This window comes from Xyrauchen texanus, chromosome 49 (genome assembly GCF_025860055.1).
Source record: "Xyrauchen texanus isolate HMW12.3.18 chromosome 49, RBS_HiC_50CHRs, whole genome shotgun sequence".
Classification (NCBI taxonomy): Eukaryota; Metazoa; Chordata; class Actinopteri; order Cypriniformes; family Catostomidae; genus Xyrauchen; species Xyrauchen texanus.
In genome coordinates this window covers 20,885,407-20,905,944 of record NC_068324.1, presented here as the reverse complement: position 1 = coordinate 20,905,944, position 20,538 = coordinate 20,885,407, and the positions used below count along the sequence as shown (strand labels likewise).

At 39.8% G+C, this 20,538-nt stretch overlaps 1 protein-coding gene across 2 annotated transcripts; it reads right to left on the bottom strand.

The window, feature by feature from the left end:
- Nucleotides 1-269: 269 nt before the first annotated feature.
- Nucleotides 270-20,332, bottom strand: LOC127640303 (L-lactate dehydrogenase A chain). 2 transcript variants are annotated; one of them, XM_052122751.1, is made up of 8 exons: nucleotides 20,259-20,332; nucleotides 16,983-17,111; nucleotides 5,776-5,893; nucleotides 4,488-4,661; nucleotides 4,221-4,394; nucleotides 3,153-3,270; nucleotides 2,692-2,815; nucleotides 270-1,834 (listed from the first exon to the last, which is right to left on the bottom strand). In XM_052122751.1, exons 2-8 carry the CDS (start codon nucleotides 17,109-17,111, stop codon nucleotides 1,670-1,672), a joined length of 1,002 nt encoding a protein of 333 aa, XP_051978711.1. In that variant the 5' UTR covers nucleotides 20,259-20,332; the 3' UTR covers nucleotides 270-1,669. The 2 variants fall into 2 exon arrangements, with proteins under 2 accessions (XP_051978711.1, XP_051978710.1); XM_052122750.1 differs by having other exon boundaries at nucleotides 271-1,834; nucleotides 16,983-17,114; nucleotides 20,259-20,325.
- Between the last annotated feature and the right edge of the window lie 206 nt (nucleotides 20,333-20,538).

The window sequence follows — 20,538 nt, the reverse complement described above, 5'->3', positions numbered from 1 at the left end:
TTATCAGTTTTTATGAACGGTCAACCCTTGCATTATCAGTTTTTATGTCGTCTCTAAACTGGTGCCAATGTCTGCACCTATGATCACATGTATTTTGGAGTAGTAATCATGTGCTGATATAATTAACCCTGGACTGACCTGCTATTTTACTATTCCTTTGGAAACGCCAAATACACACGGTCCCATTGATTCTAGGTGATCAGCTGTTACTTTCATACAGCTGATCGATAAAACAAGCACAGAACAAAAAGACAAAAGAGTGGCTTTTGCTGTTAGTCACAATGTTTATTTGGTTGCAGATTGTGCCTCAATTTTACAATCACACATTTCAAGTAACAGCTACAACCGTCACTGTGTTTTACCACTCAGCTGGGAGTGTCTTCTTGCTCTTACGACTCAACACTGACAGAAATAAAAATACAACATCGGCAATAGCAACTCGTTTCCAGCTGATACATACAAGTGTACACGCACACAAAAGTAGAAGTATTTGGGATTGTAATGTAACCAGAAATTATCTAACCAGAAATAACAGTGAGTTTTGGTTTGTTGCGTTTCTTGTTGATTTCCCCTTTGTTATGAAAATTTTATTTGTTTTGAACAAACTATGCCTTTGCGTAATTTTATTCTGATCTGTGATAAAGTGCTTTCCCAGTGAAACAATCAGTGCACTTGTGGTTGATTTATAATACAAACCCATGCCATGTTGGTTGGCTTTATTGATTGTGTTTACATGCACAATGTTTTCCCAACATGCTTAATAAGCTGATGCTGTGTAAGATCATGTAAAGGCCTTAAACGACATTTTATATTCAGGGTAAGTTTGTAAACAGTTCATGCCGATTGCTCCCAATCGAAACGAGAAGATTTTTGCTTGTTTTGCTTGGAATAACCAATCTAGTACAAACTTGCATTCAACGCAACAATTCAAAAGTGTTGCGCAAATTGTCGTATCCAATTCAGCGCAACATTTTAGATGATTTATACAAACCGCGAACAGAACGAATTTCTGTGTAAACCATTCGTAAATGCTACTTGCGTAAATTTGCACAGAAATGTGTTCTGCTAATGTTTCATTAATGCATCAATGTGCGCAAGTCTGTTTACAGTTTAACATCAAGAACCGAAACCTGATGCAAAAGCTGATAATTTCTGATTAACGTCTTGAATTAACGGTTTTAGCAGTTTTTGAGATCAGCGTTAAGTTATACATGTGAACATACTCAATGAAACAGCAATTATGGAAACTTTTGGTTTTACTTGTTGGTCTAACCAAAATTATATATTAGGTATTTAATAAAGATACTGGGCGCAAGTGGTACGGAATGCTAGTTGAGTTATTAATGGAATATAAAGTAAAATCAAGACTCAAATTTCACATCGCATTACTCACAAATGCTTATTTCTTTATTATAAAATCGTATGCACACAGACAAACTTTTCCAAACACTTGAATGATCTTCGTAAAGACAACAGGAATAAACAAATCCCCCTCTGCTGCTAAAATTGCTAAAAAAAACGAGTGTTACAATCTAAAGGTCTTAGACTGGCTTGGAGCCATCTAATGGATGTTAATGGCAATGCGTTTTTGTAAGGTCTGGAGATCAAGGCGGGAGTATCAGAGGTTTGAAATCTGTGACACTGGTTACATTTTGTAGGGGATCGCTGTTCATAAGGTCAGCTCCTTCTGAACGCCCCACAGGGTCTCCGCGCTCTTCACCAGCTGCTTCTCCTCGTCTGGTTTAAGGGTCAGGTGCACAACATCTGTCAGGCCGCTGTTACCCAGGATGCAAGGCACGCTGAGGAAGACCTCCTCATTCACACCGTGCATTCCCTGTGAACATGCAACAAGGGACAGAGAAAACCATTGCTTTGCTTCACAACCTAGTTAGGCAACATTTAAGGCATCATATCCATACAAAATTTTCACAAACATCAAAGGCATCATTAGTTTCCATCCAAGTTATGAATTTAATTTATGCAAAATTGGAAATATTGCAAAATATATTTGCGATTAAAGCAGCGATTCCATCCCATGTGGGAAAGAAAATGGCAAAGATACAGTTAAGCGACTTTCTTGACGCGTGTCTAGGAATACATTAAGTAAAAAATTAAGTTTTGTCCTCGCGTTTTTAAGATTTTCACATCTTGGCATTTCCATCCAGCAATTTTATGCAATCTCACAAAATTTGCATAAAAATGTATGGAAACCCAACTATTGCACATGTCCTTCACTGATAAGGCAATGCCAGAATGCAGGCAACAACTGAAAAGTATTAGTGCAAATGATGTATTTTTTAATTAGATTGAACTACTGGATGTGTATGTCGTCAAATATTTGTGTGCTATGAATTTGTGCTAATTTGATTATTGAGTTCTCTTAGCAACATGCTAACATCAGACTATCCAAATCAACTGTTAGTCACGTCACGTGAGGGGCGGCAGTTACTGTACATTTACACATTTGCCAAAAGCTTTAATCCAAAGTGATTTACAGTGAGTTCAAATGCATACATTTTATCAGTGTTTGTGTTCCCTGGAATTGAACCCAATAGCATTGCTAGTGTCATGCTTTAGTTGTGTAGCTTGTGTGAGTGACCGTTAGTTAATTATGTGGCTTTATTTGATATATAAATGTTATGTAATATTATATACAGTAACGGTACTCTGACATGTCGAACAGAATTTTACCTTCACCAGTGTAGACACTGGATGACACTTGCGCATGTTCTTTAAGATGCTTTCGCACATGTCAGCTGCAGACATACCAATAGCCCAAGAGGTATAGCCTTTCAGCCTAATGACTTCATAAGCACTGCCAATACAAACCAGATTTATGTTAAACACAGATAAACACAGAAGCCCAGTCTAAATACACTTACATAAGAATGTAATTTACAAGCTTGCTAATGGAGGCACTCTGTACACTTATATTACAAATCATATACAAATAAAGAGAGCTCCCTGTCAACTCTTGGCTCCCTAAAACTTTTCTATATGTAATTTTAGCTGATTAAGGCTTAATATTTACATTTTTGTCCAGAGATGGATTGACCAGACCAACACTTGTTGAAACATAAAAAAATGGCCACACCATAAACTTAACTAATGGTGCCATTTTTTTATTGTCTATTTGGTTAAAGATCATTTACCTGTCAACCACCATCCTGTGGACGCTCTTCCAGTCCTCCTTGTCTTTATCTGTACCCATATCAGGGTTCAATCCATGGAGGGACACGCCAGCTACATTTACACCACTCCACACAGGAACTGCATGAGACAACAACAGGAGAAAACATATTACAGTGACTTCTTTGATTGGTGGATGTCTCTTGAGGATTATGGGTAGAGTAGTTCTATATCAGAAATTTGGCTATCAAATAGAGGTAAACCCATATATAGTTTTTGACAATTAATTAATGCCATCAGCTGCTTTTGGAATTATTGGTTATCTGCAAAAAAGTATGCAGATTGTTCGCCAATAGTTTTCTATTGTCATCACGTTAACTCAAGTTATTAGCTTGGTTCCACTACCTCTGTTATGGGTATCAGCAAAATCTACTATTGATTGACCTCAACTACTGTATTTAACATGATTTTTTAAAACTGAAATTGAAATCGCACTTTATAAACTTTTCAATATAATGATTTTATTCAGTTATCACCTTGTTTCCATCACCTCAGTTATCCGTATCGGCAAAATCTACTATCGGTTGACCTCAACTATTTAACGCGATCTTTTAAAACGGAAGTTGAAATAACACTTTATATACACTTAATATATTGATTTTAAAAATATTGTCCAATTAATCAGTTATCAGCTTGTTTCCATCACCTCAGTTATCTGGGTCGGCAATAACTACTGTCGATTGACCTCAACTATCTAACACGATTTTTTAAAAGGGAAGTTTAAATGATACTTTAACACTTTAATATATTGATTTAAAAATACATATATTGTCTGAATAATTAGTTATCAGCTTCAGCAAAATCCAATATCAGTTGACCTCAACTATCTAACATGATTATTATACAATCAAACAAGTTGAAATTACACTGACTTATGGCTTCTACAGAAGCATTCAACCATATACCATCATTTAGCAACCTCAGAGTTGACGTGCATCAATTCCTCTGTTAAAATATATAATTTCTACTTCCAGAAATCTACTGTTGTGTACTATTCAGATGGTGCTCCAAATCAAGTTCTTAAGTCTCACCGCTGGAGTCTCCGTGCTCTCCGATGACCCATCCATGACAGCTAGAGGGGTGGATTCCCAACTTCTCTCCCATCAGGTGACGGAACCGGGCCGAGTCCAGATTTGTGCCACTGCCGATCACGCGGTTCCTAGGAAAACCACTAAGTTTCCAGGCCACGTAGGTCAAGATGTCAACTAAAGAGAACACAGAGCTGGTTAACCATCTCAAGTTGTCAACTAAAACCCATGAGGACCTAAGTACGTTCAAGGAATCATTGACAGTCTTACCTGGGTTTGACACCACCAGGAGGATGCAGTTGGGGCTGTACTTGACAATGTTGGGGATGATGAACTTGAAGATGTTGACGTTTCTCTGCACAAGGTTCAAACGGCTCTCACCCTCCTGCTGGCGAGCTCCAGCAGTCACAACGACCAATTTGGAGTTTGCGGTCACACTGTAGTCTAAAAATCACATGAAAGTAGAACCAAAATTCAGTCACTGCTCAACTGGATCGATTACACTCTTTCTCGCTTGATCTTGATAAAGGCCTATGAACACCAAGTGTAAATTCCAAAGAAGTAGGTTCTCTGAAGGGTAAATTGTATTGTATGAATGTACCCTTCACTCACAGTCTTGTGGAAGTGCCCTTTGTGAAAACATTCCTTTTCTTAACGATAAAGTGCCTTTCAAGGGTGCAAAAATGCATTTGGAAATCTCCCCAAGTGCAAATATTCACCACAAATAATACAAAACGATGCGTATAATAGCCCTTTTTTCATTGGGGGTGAAAATGTTTTCAGTGGAAAGGACTGTTTTGTTTTTTACAAGATTAGTTATTTAAAAAAAAAAGAAATCTTTTGATAAAAACACTAAACAAAAAAACCCTCACCAATCAATATGATACATGCTTTTTGATTTTGTCTGCAATTCGTTTAGTTTTTTTATTGTTTCGTTCTTGAACAGGCATTTATAGCATTGTATTTGGATTCAAAATCATATTTTATTTTACTAAACTTTATTAAGTTGACCTAGGTGAATCATTGTTCCTCTACCAAAACTGAAACAGTTGGTAATAGGGATGGGCGATTTCGTTTTTGGTCGATAACGATATTAAAAGTGATTCAAAAATGCCTGAAAAATAATTAGTTCCTTTTTTATTTTAAATAATGTCCAAAGTAATGGTAGACTTTACACACTCTTTGCATGACCGTGATATGGATGATACTTAAAACAATATACCAGTAGAAATGCAAATTTTCAACAGGTATATTGCCCATCCTTAGTTGGTAATTGTTGAAATTTGGTGGCAGCTTTCGAAATATGATTTAAAACTAATAACAAAGACATTTTCTCTCTGAAATAACTGAATGCTGCTTCTACTTTTAACATTTTACTTATGTTTACTTGTTAACATTAATAACAATCCAGTGTAATAATTTGAATCTATGTCACCAGTATGTTATCTCACACCAAATCAGTGCTGATCCAACAGTCTGTCTCTTACGCAACATTAATAACAACCATAAATTCCTTAGCCTTTTTTGAAATATTTATTTTATAGCCTCATAATCTGACCTTTATCAGCCACTATCTTGTGCGTCTTGAGAAACAGGCTTCCATGCTGCAGGTCCATCGCCTCTCCCTTCAGTTTATCTTCCATCACGTCTACCAGGGCGAGTTCATCTGTCAGATCCTACACAAAACACATGGACACAACATGATCAACTCCTTATAACATACTCTTATCCACAACTGGCATCTAAATAACAGGCTTTGTAATTAAGAAATTCATTGTTGAGTTGAGTTGAGTATTCTGAGGTGTCTGAACTTGTTTGATCGTGTTAAATCATGTTTAATCTTGGCAGAGATTCAGTGGCTTCCTGCTCATTCAGAAATCAGTCTCTGTTCAAATCCAAAGGTCACAATCATTACTGATGCACTTAAAATCTGTGAAGATGATGTGTACCGGGTTCCGGAAACAGAAGACAAGGAAAGCAGAGGGCCCAGATGGTGTTTCATCCACTTATCTAAAATCCTGTGCTGACCAGCTGGCCCCCATCACACCCAGTGTGAAGTTCCCTGCTGCTTAAAACACTCAACTATCATCCCCGTCCCAAAGAAACTCAAGATCAAAGGACATAATGACTACAGACCTGTCGTTTTGAAGTCTGTGGTCATGAAGTAATTTGAGAGACTGGTGCTGGCCCACCTGAAGGACATAACTGAACCCTTTCTGGACCCTTTCTTGCTTGTAGAGCAAACAGGTCTGTCTATGATACTGTCAAATTGGGACTGCATTACATACTTCAACATCTAGACAGACCAGGGACTTATGTAAGGATACTATTTGTTGACTTGAGTTCGGCTTTTAACACCATCAACCCTGCTATTCTATGGACTAAATTAACCCAGCTCTCTGTTCCCGGGTCTATCTGTCAATGGATCACAAGCTTTCTGACAGACAGGCAGCAGCTAGTGAGACAGGGGAAATTAACCTCCAGCACATGTACAATCAGCACTGCTGCCCCCCAGGGATGTGTGGTCTCCCCACTACCCTTCTGCCTGTACACAAATTATTGCACTGCCAACGACCCCTCTGTAAAGCTCCTGAAGTTTGTAGATGACACTAGTCATTGGCCTCATCCAAGATGATGATGAGTCTGCATACAGAAGGGAGGTTGAACAGCTGGCCATCTGGTGCAGTCAAAACAACCTGGAGCTGAACACGCTTGAAACAGTGGAGATGAAAGTGGACTTTAGGAGGAACACCCCAACATTGACCCCACTCACCATTCTGAACAGCACTGTTGCAGTAGTGGAGTCATTCATGTTCCTGGGCACTATCTCAAAGGCCCTGAAGTGGGAGACCCACATAGACTCAATTTTGAAAAAGGCCCAGCAAAGGTTGTACTTCCTTCGCCAGTTGAGGAAGTTCAACCTGCTTAGGCGCTGATGATACAGTTCTACGCGGCAGTCACTGAGTCAATCCTCTGCTCTTCTATAACTGTCTGGTTTGGTTCAGTTACGCAGTCACACATCAGAAGAATTCAAAGGATAGTTTGGACTGCTGAGAGGATCCCCTACCCAGCCTGCTAGAACTGTACACATCCACAGTAACAAAAAGGGCTGTTAAAATCACTCTTGACCCAATTCACCCAGCACAATTCCTTTTCGAACTGAGCACTGAGCACCAGAACAGCCAGACACAGGCACAGTTTTTTTCCCTCGGGCCATCCACCTCATAAACAGTTAAAACTGCCCCCAAATACTTTCCTTTGGTCAATACAACCATGTGCAATATTCAATCCATCGATTCATACTTATATCCATATTTCATATATATTCTTTAACATATCCTTCCTCTTCTTCAATACATTACATAACCTGTACATAACTGTATATCTGTATAAAAAATATTCTAACTACATTATTGCGCTGTTATATATTATTTATTTCTTTTAATTTAAGTCACAATATGTAAAAAGATTCAACAACAAAGACATAAACTGAACACGTTTCACAGTCATGTGACTAACAGAAATTGTATAATGTGTCCCTGAACAAAGGGGGGGGGAGGGATCTCAAAAGTAACAGTCAGTATCTGGTGTGGCCACCAGCTGCATTAAGTACTGGAAATCAAGCTACAGGAAATCAAGCACAGAACGAGCAGTATGTCTGGCGGCATTGTCATGCTGGAGGGTCATGTCAGGATGAGCCTGCAGGAAGGGTACCACATGAGGGAGGAGGATGCCTTCCCTATAACGCACAGCGTTATAGGGAAGTTCAGTCTGATGATGCTGTGGCACACTGCCCCAGACCATGGCGGACTCTTCACCTCCAAATTGATCCTGCTTCAGAGTACAGGTCTCGGTGTAAAGCTCATTCTTCAACGATAAACTTGAGTCCGACCATCACCCCTGAAAAGTCAAAACCGTGACGTGTCAATGAGTGGTGGTGGTGTAGTGGTCTAAACCACATAACTGGTAAACTGGTAATCAGTAGATCGCTAGTTCGATCCCCACAGCCACCACCATTGTGTTCTTGAGCAAGGCACTTAACTCCAGGTTGCTCTGGGGGGATTGTCCCTGTAATAAGTGCACTGTAAGTCGCTTTGGATAAAAGCGTCTGCCAAATGCGTAAATGTAAATGCAATGAAGAGCATTTTTTGCCAGTCCTGTGTGGTCAAGCGAAGGTGGGTTTGATCTCATAGGCGACATTGTTGCCGATGATGTGTGGTAAGGACCTGCCTTACAACAGGCCTACATGTGATTCAAAATGCATGTTCTTTATAAGAATTCAAGGCAACCTATTTAGAGAAATCCAAGTTCTTTTAATTATAGAAAAAAAAGGTGTGCAAGAAAAATTTACAAAATCACCAAATGGGGAAGTTAAATGATAATAATAAACCCAGATGTTCAAAAATAATAGAATAAGAAAACTGCTTAATAATTCTTAGCCAGTGTAGGTATTCGTTTTATCTAAACCAAGTCTATCTAGAAATCAATATCTAGAAATTAACAAGTTTATCTAGAATGTACTCATTGTACAACAAACAATTTGTGTATATATTCATAAACCCCCTGCAGATAGAGATGTGTACTCTACCAGTTCATGATGAGCAGTGTAGAAATATGAAATTATTTATCATTACAATTCAACTAGCAAAGTTTGTCTAAATGATCGCTTGCCAAATGTTGGCTATAGATGTAGTACACTTGAAACACGTCACAGACTAAAGCAATAATTTGCAATCTGTCTGAATCATCATGGCAAAAGGAGTGGCGGATGTTTGATTCTCCCATATATAGCCTCTCCATGATTTAAAATGAAACTCCTGTAACTGTCACGTAACTAATGCTTTATTATGTGTAAAAATAAAAGAAAGAAGAGTGTTCATCAACACGCGCACGCCGAGGCCAGTTATGATCTTAAGAAGGTGTATGTATACCTGTATGGTAGACGAAGCAGAGCTACAATCACACTGTACAATCGTACTTGGAATATTACCACTTTTTTTTTATATCATTCTATATATATATATACGTAAAGTACTGTGCAAAAGTCTTGTCAGTTGTTTTACCAAAGCATCTGTTTTAAGATGGTTATGTATATCTTCAGCTTTAGTGTGTCAATAGGAAATACACATTTTACACTCCCAAACATTCCTTTTGTAAATAGAATGGAAGAACAAGGAGCCCTGCATAAACCCCCACTGAACATCGAGTCAGTCTGGGATACATGAAGATAAAGAAGCAGTTAAGACACCCTAAACAGAACTGTGGCGAATTATCCAAGAAGCTTGAAGCATCCTATCTGCCAAAAACCAAGAAAAACGGTGTCCAGATGTATCTAGGAGAATTGGTACTGTTTTGAAGGCAAAGGTGACCACACCAAATATTGATGTTATATTGTTTACGTTTACTGGACTTTGTATGATGTTAATTGATATATGAAAAATATTGATGGCATTATTTTTGAAGACATCCTCAATATGCAAAATGTTTCACAAGTGCCTAAAACTTTTGCACAATACTGTGTGTGTGATATACACTCACCTAAAGGATTATTAGGAACACCTGTTCAATTTCTCATTAATGCAATTATATAATCAACCAATCACATGGCAGTTGCTTCAATGCATTTAGGGGTGTGGTCCTGGTCAAGACAATCTCCTGAACTCCAAACTGAATGTCAGAATGGGAAAGAAAGGTGATTTAAGCAATTTTGAGTGTGGCATGGTTGTTGGTGCCAGACTGGCCGGTCTGAGTATTTCACAATCTGCTCAGTTACTGGGATTTTCACGCACAACCATTTCTAGGGTTTACAAAGAATGGTGTGAAAAGGAAAAACATCCAGTATGCGGCAGTCCTGTGGGCTGAAAATGCCTTGTTGATGCTAGAGGTCAGAGGAGAATGGGCCGACTGATTTAAGCTGATAGAAGTGCAACTTTGCCTGAAATAACCACTCGTTACAACCGAGGTATGCAGCAAAGCATTTGTGAAGCCACAACACGCACAACCTTGAGGCGGATGGACTACAACAGCAGAAGACCCCACCGGGTACCACTCATCTCCACTACAAATAGGAAAAAGAGGCTACAATTTGCAAGAGCTCACCAAAATTGGACAGTTGAAGACTGGAAAAATGTTGCCTGGTCTGATGAGTCTCGATTTCTGTTGAGACATTCAGATGGTAGAGTCAGAATTTGGCGTGAACAGAATGAGAACATGGATCCATCATGCCTTGTTACCACTGTGCAGGCTGGTGGTGGTGGTGTAATTGTGTGGGGGATGTTTTCTTGGCACACTTTAGGCCCCTTAGTGCCAATTAGGCATCGTTTAAATGCCATGGCCTACCTGAGCATTGTTTCTGACAATGTCCATCCCTTTATGGCCACCATGTACCCATCCTCTGATGGCTACTTCCAGCAGGATAATGCACCATGTCACAAAGCTCGAATCATTTCAAATTGGTTTCTTGAACATGACAATGAGTTCACTGTACTAAAATGGCCCCCACAGTCACCAGATCTCAACCCAATAGAGCATCTTTGGGATGTGGTGGAACGGGAGCTTCGTGCCCTGGATGTGCATCCCACAAATCTCCATCAACTGCAAGATGCTATCCTATCAATATGGGCCAACATTTCTAAAGAATGCTTTCAGCACCTTGTTGAATCAATGCCACGTAGAATTAAGGCAGTTCTGAAGGCGAAAGGGGTCAAACACAGTATTAGTATGGTGTTCCTAATAATCCTTTAGGTGAGTGTGTGTATATATATATATATATATATATATATATATATATATATATATATATATATATATACCCCAATTAGTTGTGAGTTGGGGCCTCCATAGATTGGACTTGTTGGTCCAGCACATCCCATAGATGCTCAATCGGATTGAAATCTGAGGAATTTGGAGGCCAAGTCAACACCTTGAACTCTTTGTCATGTTCCTCAAACCATTTCTGAACCATTTTTGCAGTGTGGCAGGGCGAATTATCCTGCTGAAAGAGGCCACTGCCATCAGGGAATTCTGTTGCCATGAATGGGTGACCGTGGTCTGCAAGAATATTTAGGTAGGTGTTACATGTCAAAGTAATATCCACATGAATGTCAGGACCCAAGATTTCCCAGCATAACAATGCCAAGAGCATCACACTGCCTCTGCCAGCCTGCCTTTTTCCCATAGTGCATCCTGCTGCCATCTCTTCCCAAGTCAAGTCAAGTGGTTTTTATTGTTGTTCAACCATATACCATCACCATAGGAGTGGTGGTGGTGTAGTGGGTTAAAGCACATAACCGTTAATCAGAAGGTCGCTGGTTCGATCCCCTCAGCCACCACCATTGTGTCCTTGAGCAAGGCACTTAACTCCAGGTTGCTCCGGGGGGGATTGTCCCTGTAATACAGGTGAAACTCGAAAAATTAGAATATCGTGCAAAAGTTCATTAATTTCAGTAATTCAACTTAAAAGGTGAAACTAATATATTATATAGACTCATTACAAGCAAAGTAAGATATTTCAAGCCTTTATTTGATATAATTTTGATGATTATGGCTTACAGCTTATGAAAACCCCAAATTCAGAATCTCAGAAAATTAGAATATTACATGAAATCAATAAAAAAAGGATTTTAAATACAGAAATGTTGGCCCTCTGAAAAGTATAATCATGCATATGTACTCAGTACTTGGTTTGGGCCCTTTTGCATTAATTACTGCCTCAATGCGGCGTGGCATGGATGCTATCAGCCTGTGGCACTGCTGAGGTGTTATGGAAGACCAAGATGCTTCAATAGCGGCCTTCAGCTCTTCTGCATTGTTTGGTCTCATGACTCTCTCATCTTTCTCTTGGCAATGCCCCATAGATTCTCTATGGGGTTCAGATCAGGTGAGTTTGCTGGCCAATCAAGCACAGTAATACCATGGTCATTGAACCAGGTTTTGGTACTTTGGGCAGGTGCCAAGTCCTGCTGGAAAATGAAGTCAGCATCTCCATAAAGCTTGTCTGCTGAAGGAAGCATGAAGTGCTCTAAAATGTCCCGGTAGACGGCTGCGTTGACTCTGGACTTAATAAAGCACAGTGGACCAACACCAGCCGATGACATGGCTCCCCAAACCAACACAGACTGTGGAAACTTCACACTGGACTTCAAGCATCTTGGATTGTGTGCCTCTCCATTCTTCCTCCAGACTCTGGGACCTTGGTTTCCAAATGAGATGCAAAATTTGCTCTCATCAGAAAAGAGGACTTTGGACCACTGAGCAACAGACCAGTTCTTTTTTTCTTTAGCCCAGGTAAGACGTTTGACATTTGAAGCCCATGTCCAGGACCCGTCTGTGTGTGGTGGCTCTTGATGCAGTAACTCCAGCCTCAGTCCACTCCTTGTGAAGCTCCCCACACATTTGAATGGCCTTTTCCTGACAATCCTCTCCAGGCTACAGTCATCCCTGCTGCTTGTGCACCTTTTTCTTCCACACTTTTCCCTTCCACTTAACTTTCTATTAATGTGCTTTGATACAGCACTTTGAGAACATCCAACTTCTTTTGCAATTACCTTTTGAGGCTTTCCCTCCTTGTGGAGGGTGTCAATGATGGTTTTCTGCACAACTGTCAGGTCAGCAGTCTTCCCCATGATTGTGAATTCAACTGAACCAGACTGAGAAACCATTTAAAGGCTCAGGAACCCTCTGCAGGTGTTTTGGATTAATTAGCTGATTAGAGTGTGACACTTTGAGCCTACAATACTGAACCCTTTCACAATATTCTAATTTTCTGAGATTCTGAATTTGGGGTTTTCATAAGCTGTAAGCCATAATCATCAAAATTATATCAAATAAAGGCTTGAAATATCTTACTTTGCTTGTAATGAGTCTATATAATATATTAGTTTCACCTTTTAAGTTGAATTACTGAAATTAATGAACTATTGCACGATATTCTAATTTTTCGAGTTTCACCTGTAAGTGCACTGTAAATGCATAAATGTAAATGTAAATATACAGTTAGTACAGTACACAGTGAAACGAGACAACATTCCTCCAGGACCATGGAGCTAAACAAAACAACATAGGACAAACACAGAACCACAAGAGACTACACCGACTAAATAACATACCTATATAAAGTGCACATGCAAACATGTGCAAAAAGTACGGGACAGTACAATAAATTACCAAGAATTAACAGGACAATGGGCACAGTGAGAGACAGTGCAGTGACAGCGCCGAACAGTACACAGTAGTGCAAAAAGATGAGTTTCTAAAAATGCCAAATGTAAACATAACATACTATGAGATAGTGTTCTATGCATATAGCAGTTATTGAGGTAGCAGCCAGGAATAAATTGACAATAATTCAAGTGCAACTCAGGACATGTGTGTGCCAGTCCAGTCTCATGGTATTGAGGAGTCTGATGGCTTGGGGGAAGAAGCTGAGACACAGTCTGGCCGTGAGGGCCCGAATGCTTCGGTACCTCTTGCCAGACGGCAGGAGGGTGAAGAGTTTGTGTGTGTGTGGGGTGAAGAGGGGTGTGTGTGGGGTCATCCACAATGCTGGTTGCTTTGCGGATGCAGTGTTTTTTGTAAATGTCTTTGATGGAGGGAAGAGAGAACCCGATCATCTTCTCAGCTGTCCTCACTATCCTCTGCAGGGCTTTGCGGTCCAAAACGGTGCAAGTCCCAAACCAGGCAATGATGCAGCTCAGGATGCTCTCAATAGTCCCTCTATAGAATGTAGTGAGGATGGGGGGTGGAAGATGTGCTTTCCTCAGCCTTCGAAGAAAGCAGAGACGCTGCTGGGCTTTCTTGGTAATAGAAACTTGCTGATGAGACCCACCACGGTCGTGTCATCGGCGAACTTAATGATGTGGTTCAAGCTGTGCATTGCTGCACAGTCGTGAGTCAGCAGAGTGAACAGCAGTGGACTGAGCAAACAGCCCTGGGTGGGGGAGAAGCTGTTCCCAATCCGGACTGACTGAGGTCTCCCAGTCAGGAAGTTCAGGATGCAGTTGCAGAGGGAGGTGTCCAGGCCCAGCAGGTTCAGCCTTCCAATCAGGTGCTGAGTAATTATTGTGTTGAATGCTGAGCTGAAGTCTATGAACTGCATTCGAATGTATGTGTCCTTTTTATCTAGGTGGGTGAGGGCCAGATGGAGGGTGGTGACGATGGCGTCGTCTGTTGAATGATTTGGACGATACGCGAACTGCAGTGGGTCTAGTGAGGGGGGCAGCTGGGTCTTGATGTGCCTCATGACGAGCCTCTCGAAGCACTTCATGATGATGGGTATGAGTGCGACGGAACGGTAGTCGTTGAGGCAGGACACCGAAGACTTCTTTGGCATGGGGACGATGGTGGTGGCCTTGAAGCATGTTGGAACGATGCCGCTGCTTAGAGAGATGTTGAAGATGTCGGTAAGAACATCTTCCAGCTGGTCTGCACATCCTCTGAGCACTCTGCCAGGAATGTTGTCTGGTCCAGCAGCCTTCCGTGGGTTGACTCTACATAGAGTTTTCCTCACATCAGCCGTGGTAAGACTGCCACCTTCTTCCATTGCTCCATGTTCCAGTTCTGATGCTCACGCACCCATTGTAGGGTGTACGGGGTCAGCATGGGCACTCTGACTGGTCTGCTTTTACGCAGCCCGATACGCAGCAAGTTTTTCAGCAATTTGTGCTACAATAGCTCTTTCCTGGGATCGGACCAGATGGGCTAGCCTTCGCTCCCCACACACGTCAATGAGCCTTGGGTGGCCAAGAACCTGTCACTGGTTCACCGGTTGTCCTTCCTTGGACCACTTTTGGTAGGTACTAACCACTGCATACTGAGAACACCCCACAAGACCTGCTGTTTTCAAGAGATGCTCTGACCCAGTCGTTTAGCCATCACAATTTGGCCCTTGTCAAAGTCTCTCAGAATCCTTACGCTTGCCCATTTTTCCTGCTCCCAACACATGAAAATCAAGAACTGACTGTTCACTTGCCACCTAATATATCCACCCCTTGGCACCCCGTGCCATTGTAAAAAGATAATTGATGCTATTCACTTCACCTGCCAGTGGTTTTAATGTTGTGGCTGATCAATGTGTGTGTGTGTGTGTGTGTGTGTGTGTGTGTGTGTGTGTGTGTGTATATATATATATATATATATATATATATATATATATATATATATATATATATATATATATATATACTGCATACAGTGTTAATCTTATCAACAAAATCACTGACGAGGACATTTATTGGCTAAGTTTTTTTTTACTTCGTCAATGATAACGAAGACAAGACAAACAAGCACATCATGACGATAATTAATCGATTGTAATAAAGCATACTGTTGACGAAAATATGACAAATGTGAGACAAAGAGACTCAAGAGCAGAGGAACAGTTCAGAGGATTTATTAACATTACATTATAACTTCAGCAGATCCAGGTGAACTGTGGAGATCCTGGCACCGACTGCAGTAGAAGGCGATGGGTTTGTTTGTCGATGAGTGCACGCTGAATGTACAGTGAACAGATCTGTAAGAAATCCTTTGTGAAGAGTGTGTTCATAGGCGAGTGTATGCGTAGTGGTAGTTAAAAGCAGATTTGTGAGGAAACCTCCGTTAAAGGGATGTGGATGAAGAGAACAGGCAAACAGCAAACTGGAAGGCAACCACACTCCCGACACGCGGGCAGAGACAGGCAACCAAAACATATACAGAAAGGACCAACTAGGCAGAGAGAGTGAGGTGAGTTACCTCAACACCAAACAAAAATCTAGCACAGAATATGACACAACAAAGGGCTTAAATGGGCAGTGAATTAGTGGAGAGACAGGTGCTGCTAGCACACTAATTAGTGATTAGTGACTATTTAGTTCCCAAATGAACAGTGATCACGGATGCCTACAGAGACACATGAGGATTTAATATTTTATTAAAGTTTGGTCTTTTACAGTGTGACACACTTTCTGTCCATTTTGCACCCCATCATCAACTAACATATAATTTTTGTTGACTAAAATTATACATAATTTTTGTCAGAGTAAAACTGACTAAAATTAATGAATATGAAATGATGAAATATTGACTAATTTGAAAGGACATTTTCGTAAAAAAAAAAATTAACACTGACTGTATGTTATTGTTGTTGCACTCTAATCTGTCTTGGACAGTATTTTTCTGATGCAACTGAAACTTGTAATGGAGCACTTTTGGTACAACTGCCTCCTTAAAATGAATCGCTTATGCTGGATTATTTATCTTTTTGTAAGTCGCTTTGGATAAAAGTGTCTGTCAAATGAATAAATGTAAATGTAATTTTTCTGTGGAAATCAACATTAAAGGTGATTTCTGCACCACTAGCATTATCAAAAGCAATTTAAAAAATGACTGTTTTCAAACAAGTTTCCTGAACACTCTCCCCATTTGTCAGATAGTCCCGCCCCAAACTCATGCCATTAGTTGAGCCAATGTTGGTATGTCGCCATGTCTTTTTTTTTGTGTGTGGCCTTTTTGCCACTTCTATTTAAAGAGAAAGTATATAGATGACAGGAAATCTGAGGGGGAACTTGATCAGGAAATGTTGCAAACTTGATTTTAACTCACACACCACATAAGCACCATGGCATGACATTTCAAAAGGTGTTTTTCCTACAAAATGTAATTTAGATAACATAAAGCATCTATGAAGTTGAATAATATAACATAGTGCTCATTTTTATCAAACGATATGTATATCACACATATACACACATGCATGTACTATCTATATCCAGTGACCTCACTGACCTTGAGCAGGATGCTGATGGCGGCAGCCATTCCAACCATTCCCACACCCACCACAGTCACCTTGTTGGTGGGGCCTGCAGGCTCCTCCTTACTCACATGAACAATCAACTTCTCCTTAGTTGAGGCCATCTTCTATTGCAGAGGGAGAGAATGGAATTGCTAAGTCTGTATTTTCAAATGTAAATGAAATTGTGATGGGAGTAATCCATGCTCCTCAGGCAGATAATTTTAGGCCACATGCATGACACTTATCAGCTGGACTGGGTATGCCGGTAAGTCTACTAAGGGATGCAGCTAATTTATCTCCTTGTCAAGGGCAGTCACTGGAAAGGTTAAGGTTATAAGAGCAAAGGATGATCCAATTTTCATCCACCCTCATCCAGCCTCTGCAGTGTACATGAATGCAAGGTATCTGGAGAATTAATGATATGTTATTACCCCATGAGTAAACAAACCCCCTTAAGAGCCCCTTAATCACAATGAACTCTTCTCTTTTAGACATGCACTGCAAACACTTTAGAGATCTAATGACTGACACTCATTCATCCACATGCAGGGCTGGACTAGTAATCTGGCATACCTGGAATTTTCCCTGTGGGTCGACGCACTTTGGGGCCGATCAGGGAGAACCAAGAGGGCCAGTGGGTCAGCCGCGAAACGTGCCGAATGGGAAGCGATAAGCAAAAATTATCCGCCGCGTTATGCAAAACGGACCACAAAATTACACCGCGATATGCATAAAAGGACAGCGACCCCCACACACACACACACTTAACTGTTGGGCCAGTTGCCATGTAAAATTAAGATCCAGATAAATTAATGTATTAAATGTGCTGAAAACGATTGTAGCATTCTAAAGCTTCATTTGGTATAAAAATTTGATACCAAAACGAGCAAAAGAGCATTGTTTGTTCCTGTGGCTGTTAAATTCTACAGTGGCACAATAGTGCCCTCAACTGACAAACATGTATCATAGCCTCAATGATCCGCTTCAAAGTCAACACTATGAGAACGAGCAAAATTATATTACAGATGAAAAGCGTCAGTGGCCACGGTCCACAGACTCATTTTTGTTTGCTGTTTACAAAGTCTACAGCTGTCACAGAGACCAGTGAGATATCTCAGGACACTTTTTTCATCAATATCTTTAAGGTAGTACATTTTTTGCATACTTTTCCGTGAATAAAATAGCTTACAGCATCTTTAATTAAAAAAAATACCAAATTATTTGTATAATAAATAAAACCATGATATATATATAACTACTTCACAATTAATATAGTGAATAATATATCTTTTTTCGCATTATGGTGATAAGAATTTTGAAGAACACACATTAAAATAAATTAATGAATGAAAAGTCATTATAAAATATTAGTAAATCATGTACTACCATGATTTATAATGACTATTTTACTAATTATAAAAGTAATTTTGATGCACATTAAAATCCAAATGAATTAATGATTGAATGAATAATACTAAAATATAATAACAAAAAATATTACAATGATATACAAAAACTTCACAATTAAAATAATATACATGTCATTTTTGCGCATTACGGTAATACAATTTTAAGTTTTCATTTGACAGTAATGACAATTGTGAGAGAAATGTGCTGAATTGCCATGAAAACAATATCACAACTCAGCCACATATTAATGGTGCTAAAATAGAATTTCTTCATTTCTTAACCCTTGTGCGACCTTTGGGACATTTTTGTCATAGCCAAAATGGTTTAAAAAAATTAAATAATGTGTTAATGCCAAAGGCATACATTTTGCCAAAGGTGTGCATTTTGGGGGGAGTTACAGTTCCTATCATACATCTATAATTAATACACTGTGTACACAAAATAGTTACACTCAGGACCTTCAAAAATATGTGTGTGTGTGTGTGAGCGTGTATTTATCATTTTGTGGGGACCAAATGTCCCCATAAGGATAGTAAAACCCGACATTTTTTACATTGTGGGGACATTTTGTCAGTCCCCATGAGGAAAACAGCTTATAAATCATACTAAATGATGCTTTTTGAAAATGTAAAAATGCAGAATGTTTTCTGTGAGGTTTAGGGGTAGGGCATAGAATATAAAGTTTGTATAGTATAAAAACCATTATGTCTATGGAAAGTCCCCGTTAAACATGGACACCCAACGCCCGTGTGTGTGTGCGCGCGCGTGCGTGTGTGTTAGTATGGATATCAGTGTGTTTTGTGTATTGAGAATGATGTGTGTGTGTAAAAAAACAACAGTGGCATAAACAAACGGGGATTTTAAAGGGTTAAAATCCCAAAAATGAAATACTATTTGGTAGTTATGATCAGGTCCGCTGTAGGTTAAAAAATCTGTCAGTGAAAGTAGAAAATAATATTGATATGGCAGTTTTTTGACGTGGAAATTTTTGTCCTCTAAGAACATCTGAGTAACTTTTTTTTTTATTGATACACAAGGGTTACGTGAAATTTGTACTTTGTACGAACATTCGCATAGTTTATGTCAGTAGCACACTGTCAGCACTGACTGAAACTGTAGTAATAAATTCAGTGAGTCTGAGAGGAGCCGAGTTGACGCAATAGGAGCAGGTAATCTCGAAATCATATAGGGAAACAGGCTACGTGCTGAATGAAATACTGATTCGTTTTCTGCAATACGGGACTTTTAAGTAGGCTACTAATACATTTGTATGTCCTTCAATATACCCCCCAAATGTCACAAACCACAATCCGTTGCTTTAAAGGAAGTGTATCAAGAAAGCGCATCTGATCTGTCCATGCAGAAGATTTCTCGAGGCACATATAGGCTTGTATGACTCACAAACCTGAATCGATTACAGACCACCATTCAATAAAACTCATTCATGTGCTCCATTAAAACGCATCTGTAAATAACCAATGCATAAAAGGAAAGTCTATTCACCCAAGCATCATTATCTGAGCATAAACGTTATTGAGACAAGCAGCAACAGGTCATATTTGAGTTCACGAGACGCTGAAATTATAATTTACTTGTAAATTGTTGAATAAACGCGCGAACTCCGATTACATCACAGCAGCTCAGCAAAAGTCTGTTTTCATTAGCAGAGGTTAGTATCTGTCTATACTTTTAATATGTGACTACAGATGCTTCTGAAAGTTAAACGCCAAATATAGATTAAACTGAGAGAAAAAACAATAAATCCCCCTCAAATGCCACACAGCACTGCATATCTTTCTTTTCTTAATATCTTGGTTATTATATTTATTATAGGTCAATAGTGTCAGCTGCCATCTCACCTGTATATAGCTGTAATATTACAGTGTAATTCAGTGTCGACTCTGGTAGGTCTCCGCTCTGACGTGCTGCTGCAGCGTGAGGAAGGGGCTGGGCTCTTTATATAGCTTGATTTGCATATGAATTAGATGGGCGTGGCTTCGTGTCTCTTGGTGGAAATCACGTCCATCTAGGGAGGCAACATGGAAGCGGATGTGCCTCACGTGCGACGGTTTCTACATTTCTTCGAACGTAACATCGATTAAAACCTGTCCTCAAAACATGTTTAAATATGAATGATAT

Excerpts from the sequence above, each read along its gene's own strand:
- LOC127640303 (XM_052122751.1), bottom strand. The coding sequence starts at position 17,111 with ATGGCCTCAACTAAGGAGAAGTTGATTGTTCATGTGAGTAAGGAGGAG. Across the intron at positions 3,271-4,220 it reads AGAGCACGGAGACTCCAGCG|TTCCTGTGTGGAGTGGTGTA; the intron begins GTGAGACTTAAG and ends TGTCTCATGCAG. Across the intron at positions 1,835-2,691 it reads CAGTGTCTACACTGGTGAAG|GGAATGCACGGTGTGAATGA; the intron begins GTAAAATTCTGT and ends GCATGTTCACAG.